This window comes from Chenopodium quinoa, unplaced genomic scaffold (assembly GCF_001683475.1).
Source record: "Chenopodium quinoa cultivar QQ74 unplaced genomic scaffold, ASM168347v1, whole genome shotgun sequence".
NCBI classification, from domain to species: Eukaryota; Viridiplantae; Streptophyta; class Magnoliopsida; order Caryophyllales; family Amaranthaceae; genus Chenopodium; species Chenopodium quinoa.
In genome coordinates this window covers 27,018-35,161 of record NW_018744720.1, presented here as the reverse complement: position 1 = coordinate 35,161, position 8,144 = coordinate 27,018, and the positions used below count along the sequence as shown (strand labels likewise).

Sequence of the window (8,144 nt, the reverse complement as noted above, 5' to 3'; positions counted from 1 at the left end):
TCAATTATGGACACAGAATATCTTCCTGAGTGCTACATCCCCATTTATCTGTTTTTTGCACAGACAAGATTTATCAGATAATGAAATTTCATCATCAACTGCAAAAAAAGGAACATAGATATTGCAAACTTACCCCATCAATTGGATCATAGAGATTGTGTTGACTTCTTAGCTGAAAGTATAGGTAACTTGCATATGCCACTAGCATGATACCGCTACTAAATCTTGAAAGGGAAAGCTCTGATTTGCCACGATGCACCTCATTATGCGTAAAATGGAGCACAGCTGGAAATGTTATACCCATCACAGCCATTAACAACAAGCCAGAGTTCATTACAGCTGTAGACTACAGCAAAAATTACACTAGTTATCAATACATTGTCTTGAAAGATACATCTAAGAGATAAACTAATACATCATATTTCAAGTTGATAATCCACTTGTGAAATACCTTGTCAAAACTTTGGATTTTTGGATGATGAACAACCCACCAGTGAAAAAGGCACATCCAAGAACTAATAGCATATTCGACAAGATGGAGCCCGGTAAAGATTGTTGAACCACTCTGATCATACCAATCTTCAATGCATATATAGAAATAATCATCTCTGTAGCATTGCCAAATGTGGCATTTAGCAAACCTCCCACTGCATGCCAATAACTCTAGTTAGTCCACCAAGTCTAATGTAGTATGAATATACAAGACTCATATTGCTCTCCCAACAGTATACTGAAGCCAGTACAGAAGTATGAACCAAAAATGACCAAACACCAAAAGAAACTGACGAATTTAATACTACTTTTATTTCTAAAGGTTCTTAACACTTTACCTTTTTCAGGATTGCCAATGTAAAACTTTGATTATAAGATCACTAATTATTAATTTGTAAAATATACAAAGAGTTGATATTCTAGAAACAACAAAAAAAAAAAACAAAAAAAAACAAAAAAAAAAAAAAACAAAAAGAGATTAAGATGAATCTATTAAGACCCCATGTGAATATTTTTTTTTAATGCGTAAATTATATACGATAGTCAAAATGAAGTTTGTGAATAGTGTTTGGGGGTTTTGTTATGTGTCCTGCGGGAGAGTTACAATTTCCTAGTATGCTCCTTCCTTTGCCTGTACCTGCACAAATAACGGAATACTCCGGATGGGGCTAGGGTGTTCCGCCTCCGAAGATTAAGTTAGTCTCTTTCTTATTGAGGAAATAAGACAAAAAATGCTTCTCGATTTGAGAGCGTTTGCAAGGGGATTTGTGTTTGGTTCGTTGGTGGAAAATGATTCGATCCCCATTAATGAGGTCTGCCCTTACTATTTATTGTAGGGGAGAGTTGTACCTCAATTAGGGTACAATGACACGTGTCGCAAAAGGATTGGGCCTTTGGTGACCGTTGCAAACTTGACACGTGGCAAGCCTTTATAGGGCCACGTGTCTTAGGGGGATTTTTACCCTAAACATATGCGCCTCACAAGTGTGACGTGGCATGTCCACGTGTCACCTGTGACAAGTGTCAGACGCATGGGAGGAGACGATTCGTCTTCTTCCCTCCTTTTTTCAAATTTCATGTTTTTAAAGCAGAAGGCATCGTTTCACCTTCTGCTCCTTCTCTATAAATGAGAGACACTCTCTCTCTCCTCCACACTTTGCATAATTTTTCAAAAATTTTCTAAGAGCGCTCTGATACCGGCTGCATAATTTCCTAAGTTTCCTTGCATCCGGCATTTTCGAATCAAGCACATCCGGCGACCGGTTGAGTATTCTTTCTCCAATCTCTAAGGTACCGGCTGTTCTTTTCTTTCTACTTTTAACTTCCGTTTTTTGAGGACTTTGAACGTTTTACCCCATCCGGGTTGCATGCCGCCTGGGGGGCATTTAACCCATATCCCAGTGCTGAATTCCCTCCCTCAGCCGGCATAACTCCGTCTGAGGGGTCTTCAACCTTTAAGAATTATGCATTCTAAACACCCCCATCCGGTTTAACACCGTTTGGGGGATCTCCGATCCATTCCTAAATAAACTTGTCCTTTATATAACCAGGCATTCAAAGTACCCATCCGGTGAAACTCCGTCTAGCGTACTTCTGAGCTTTTACCAAGAAATGATTTCAAAAACCCCAATCGATTTTAAAGCCGGTTGGGTCATCATCCTTGTATTTTTCATGACCTTTCAAATTTTAAGATGCGTTTAATGCACCCCCATCCGGTGACTCACCGTCTGGGTATTGTTTGAGCAGGCTTCTTTTTTTTTTTTATTTTTTTTTATTTTTTATTTTTAAAATAACAAGGCTTTTAAAGCATCCCCATCGATATTACACCGCCTGGGTATTTGTTTTGTCAAGAAATGAATTCAAAAACCCCAACCGGTTTTAAAGCCGGTTGGGTCATCATTCTTGTCTTTTCGCAACCTCTTCAAATTTAAAGATGCGTTCAATGTACCCCCATCTGGTGACTCACCGTCTGGGTATTGTTTAAACATGCCTTTTTGAAACAGGTCTTACTATATCCTCATCCGGTATTTTACCGTTTGAGGTATGGTTGACCCTAAATGCTGCTTGCAGCACCTACATCCGGCATCTTTACCGGATGTGGTATCTCTGACCCAACTTCTCTGATACCGTCTGGGGTATCATGGAGTGAGCCTTACAATTCTTTTTACTACTTTTGCTAATGCTTATCACAACCCCCCCATCCGGTTTAATACCGTTTAGGGGTACTTCTAACCTAGCTCACTGAATACCGTCTGGGGTATTATTCAGTGGACTTTACAATTTATCTAGCTAAGTTTTACAACAATGCAAGTCATAACCCCCCATCCGGTCTTATACCGTCTGGGATACTTTTTACCTAGCTCGCTGAGTACCGTCTGGGGTGTCATAGAGAGCTTTACAACAATCTAGCTAGCCTTTACATAAATTCAAGTCACAACCCCTCATCCGGTCTAATACCGTCTGGGGTATTATAGAGAGCTTTTTGATAATCTACCTAGCTTTTACAAATGTTTGGAAAGAACCCCCATCCGGCCTTAAACCGTCTGGGGTACTTCTGACCCACATCATTGAACACCGTCTGGGGTGTTCTTGGGCGAGTTAGTGAATAACCGGCTAAGCATTTACTTTGTCTTTTCCAGCTTTAAACACTTTTATGGAGTTCCCCGCCTGAGGTGACTTCAAGCCAACTCTTTCAACTTTCTCATTTCAAAGGTACCGCCTGCATCCCATACTTGTCACTTTCTTTTATTTCCGGTTGCATAGTATTAGGATTTGGACTACACCAATGCACACATGGCACAGCCTACGACTGTGGTCAGCCGGTCACCAGGAACGGCTGAGTCTAGGACTGGGATTGCCGTCTTGGGGTGCTTGGAAAAACCTTCACCTACATCAAATCCGACCGTCTCTGTTCATGTGCAGGACAGAATGGCTCGGATCAGAGTGACGGCAGTCGACCCTGATTACCAGTCCGACGATGCAGCCGTTGATCCGGCTGACCCTATAAATTAGGAACAAGCCGAGGAACCGGCTGAGATGGATCCTAATGAAGAGGTTCCGCAAGATTCCCTGAATACACCTAGCACACCGGGTGATAGTATCTTGGATAGCTCTGGTTCCAACGCTGAGGAATCCGGTGAGGGATCCGGAGAGGGATCTGGTGAAAAATCCGGAGAGGGGTCAGCTGATAATGAGGAGTCCGGCCCTGGCCCTAATGAAGAGTCTTCTGAAGAGGCGGCTCGCATTGATGAAGAGGCCTACAAATGGCCGGCTAAGGGCGACCCAACTGATATGACCATGTCCGCCAGGGATGTGGCCGCCAGGGATGTGGTCACTTTAAACGCCACACTCCCTGCTTTTTCAAAGAAGAAGCCGGTTGGGGAGGAATGGGAAGTGGTTTTCCCGCCTGTAGAGGCAAGCGTCGTTTGGACCGACGACGTGGAAAATGCCGACAACTACGTCGGCTGCTACGAGGCGGCATTTACAGCCGGCCTCCGGTTCCCCCTCCATCACTGCATTAAAGCCATACTAAAGGGGTATGACTTGGGTGTATGGAGGTTGACCCCTAATTCATGGGTCAACATACTTGGATATATTTCCGCCTGCGAGCTACAGGGTGTCAAGCCAAGCTGGCAAGCATTTGCGCATATGCATTACTTAAGCAGAGCGCCGGGTGGGTGGAATGCGTGGTACACTCTCACCACGCTTCCGGAGTATATGATGACTTTGGACAAGCCGTCCAAATGGAGTAATTGGAAGAGTAAATTTTATGTCGTCTCTTCCCCATCCCCCCAACTTAACCGCCGACTGCGTAGATACCATAAGCATCCAACATTTCTGGGAAGAAAATGCGCTCTCCCTAGAGTACAAGGTGAGGATTGGGACCAAATAATGCAGAAGGGTCTCTTTCTGAAGACAACCGCCCCACTGGATGATGGAGGCGAGATCATAGTTCCCCAATTTTGGGTGCCCCATCCGGATTGGTTTAAGGATGAGGCTTTTTTGTCCCTTTGTAATTTAAGTACCATGTTTAACAAGGGTAGGTTCACTGATTGATCAAGTCTTTCTCGGATGGGTATGCTTTGTGTGATCTCTAACCATGTTTTCTCTCTTGTTTTTTGTAGAAGAAGTAAAAAGAATGGTGCCACCAGAGAAGACACCGGCTACTTCTGCCATTCTTTTGAGGAAGAAGCAGCTTGAAGAGAAGAAAGCGGCGCTGGCCGCCAAGAATGCCGGGGTAGTCTTTCCTTAACCATCTTTCTGTTTACAGTTTATTCTTGTTTTGTCGGATGTACCCTTTTTTTGTTACAAGGTTTTTACCGGATGCATCCTCTTTTGACTGTTTTCAGGCCAGGAGCCAAGTCATACCTCGCTCCGTAGCGAGTATGCAAAAACGACCGGCTGAGTATATTCCCAAGCCCGCCGCCAAAGTGCCTAGGGTGGCGGCTCCTGCCCCGGCTACTGGTCAGAAACATAAGACGCCTAACAAGGACAGGCCAACAACAGCAGGGAAGAGCCTGCAATTCACTCCCCACTTTGAAATGGTGGTGGAGTCAGCAAGACCGGATGCTCGTACTCAAACGGGCTCCGGTTCTTTAGCGGCTGGGGGGGCTTTGACCCCACAGTCCGAAAAGGGTAAAACTTCTGCCTTTGATCCGCCCTGGCCGCTTGGGCATATGAGAGTAAAAACCCAAGCAAGCGAATCCGGGGATTCTTCTGGACACCGCCTGGATATTGGCGAGGCATATGCCCAATACCTTACAAATGATTCTATGCTTGCAGATACAACCTCTAGCCGTCCAAACTACCAGCAATATGCTAAGAGGATGGTCAAGACAATCACTTGGTCTGAGAGAGAAGCTGTGCCGGCTGTGCACACGGTCAGTCTTGACCGGATCATTTCTCTTCTTGCTGAGGTACATAAACCGGATGGCCTATGTTTAAGTAATAATCTTTTTTACCGGGTGCAAGTACTTTGTTTTTGATCTTTCCTAACACTTTTCCCAGCTGATATCGCAGACGCTGCTGAGAGTTGATGGCCTTAGCGTCCCTCTTTGCAAGAAGTAGGAGGAGGTAAGAGACGCTAAGAAGCGCGCATCTGAGCTTATTGACGTTTGCCAATTCAATGCCATTTCATATGACTTGGAAACTAAACAAAGGAATTGCTGAAGAAGGCGGCTGAAGCTGGGGAGGCGGCCTTGAAGAGAGTTGATGAGCTTGAGCTTCAAGTCAAAAATCTTCAAACTGACCTTAAAGCCCAGGAGAATGCTGACAAGGAGAATGTCAATCTCTGGAAGGACAACAGCCGGCTGGTAACTGAACTTGCAAACAATCAGGCGACTCATAAGAAAGAGCTGGAAGAGGAACAACTCCGCCTGATTGCAGAAAATGAGGCCGACTGCGAAGAACGTATGAAGCTGGCTTGGAACCTGATCCATCCGGATTTCGAGTACGAATACTGGAATCTTCGATACCAGTATGCCTCTGAGGTTTATGAGGCAAAGGTACTCAGGGCTGACCCTCCTCCCGTTTTTGACGAGTGGGTTGTGCGCAACAATGTGATTAAGCCAGATGGGGCTAATCAAGAAGCGCAAGTGGAGGATCAGCAAGCGGTGGAGCAGTCGGCCGAAGTTCTATTCGATCCAACTCAGCAGCCGGAGCATCAGCAGCAGCAAGCTCAATAACAACAACCTTAACAGCAACAACCATAAACATTTTTTATCTTCTTTTCCAGCCTGCGAGCCGAGTATCTTTGAGTGTAACTTTCCCGGACGGGGGTCCGGTTAACATTTCTATATATAAATTTTTAATCTACTAACCGACGCAGTCGGTTTTGCTATTCTACTATTTGCATTTTTTTATGCATTTTCTAAAAGTTTTACAAGTTTCTACTACTCATCCGGTTACCATGAACAACCGTTCTATTTTTCGCCGGATGAAGCGATTGTACCATGATATGCCCCTGAAATGGCTAACTGTTTCCTCCAACGGTAAACAGGCAGCCGTTTCATTGGCAGCCGGATGGGTGATCAATGGTTGATCTACTCCTACTCCGGATAATGCAATAAAATGCCCCTGAAATGGCCTACTTTTTACTCCAACGGTAACCAGGCAGCCGTTTCATTGGCAGCCGGATGGGTGATCAATGGTTGATCTACTCCTACCCCGGCTGGTACAATAAAATGCCCCTGAAATGGCCAACTGTTTAATCCAACGGTAAACAGGCAGCCGTTTCATAGGCAGCCGGATGGGTGATCAATGGTTGATCTACTCCTGCCCCGGCTGGTACAATAAAATGCCCCTGAAAAGGCCCTGTTTACTCCAACGGTAAACAGGCAGCTGTTTCGTTGGCAGCCGGATGGGTTGTAAAACCGTTTGTGTGGCTTTTAGATAATACCCGGTTGCATTAACCCACTAGGATTTTCAATTTGCCAGATGGACCACTTTTGGGTCCTTGCCGGATGAATCCTAGATGCAAAGGATCATTTCTAACGGCTGCAAGTTTCTTTTAAGTAAATGTCGTTTGAGTCATTTGATCGCTAGAACAACGTACCTCCCGGAAGGGAGCTGTTCTCTTCAACGATTTCACCCGAATGGGTGTCGCCGGATGACTGCTCTTTTTGGAGCAGTGTGTTTTTTTTGCAAGTGTTCTTCCGTCTGTGTTTTTGCACTAGACAGGTGCTAATACAGTTGTATGAATGGAAAATATAGGCTTTCACATTTCAATATTATTTACAGAAAATTAAAAATTCCTTAGAAGTAGTACTTTTTCAAGTTATCTACATTCCAGGTACGAGGCAGCTGCATTCCGTCTGGGGTTTCCAGGCGGTATGTGCCGTTTCTAATTTCTTCAAAAATCCGGTAGGGTCCTTCCCAGTTTGGGGTCAGTTTCCGTTGTTCATTCGCCCTACCGGTTGCCTCAAGCTTTCCTAAAACAAAATCTCCAACTTTGAGGGGGCGTTTGCGCACCCTTTTGTTGTAGGCCCTCGTCATTCGCAGACGGTAGTTTTCATGACGCAAGGTGGCATTGCCCCTTCTTTCAGGAAGAGTATCCAGAGCCAGGTGCATGGCTTCCCAATTTGCCTCTTCATCATATAACATGATTCGAAGTGTTGGCTCATATAATTCAATGCGAAGCACCGCCTCTGTGCCATAATGCCATAGAAAATGGAGTTTCACCGGTTGACCCCTTCTCGGTAGTTCTGATAGACCAAAGAACATGAGTCAGTTCCTCTGCCCAAAGACCGCCTGCTTTTTCAATCTTCTTCTTTATGCCGTCTGAGATGAGCTTGTTAAACGCTTCAACTTGACCGTTTGCTTGAGGACGGCCAACGGATGCAAAGTAATGGGAAATCCCTTAATCTTGCAACCAAGTCTTTAGGACAGGCATTTCAAACTGGGGGCCATTGTCAAAAACCATTGACATAGGTACACCGAACCGGGTGATGACATTTCTCCAGATGAAGGAGATGACATCCTTAGTTTTGATGCCCTTTACCGCCTCGGCCTCAACCCACTTAGTGAAGTAATCAACGGCCACTAAAATGTATCTTTTTCCGCTTGGGGCAAGAGTGTATGGCCCCAAAATATCCATGCCCCATTTGGCAAAAGGAATAGGGCTGTGAATAGCCGTTAAATCAGTGGCCGGCTGT

General features: G+C 44.8%; 1 protein-coding gene across 1 annotated transcript; it reads right to left on the bottom strand.

Moving 5' to 3' along the window:
- On the bottom strand, positions 1-1,570 carry LOC110703492 (vacuolar cation/proton exchanger 3-like). Its single transcript, XM_021881297.1, has 5 exons — positions 1,504-1,570; positions 642-730; positions 452-565; positions 134-346; positions 1-48 (listed from the first exon to the last, which is right to left on the bottom strand). Exons 1-5 carry the CDS (start codon positions 1,568-1,570, stop codon positions 1-3), a joined length of 531 nt encoding a protein of 176 aa, XP_021736989.1.
- Positions 1,571-8,144: the final 6,574 nt, after the last annotated feature.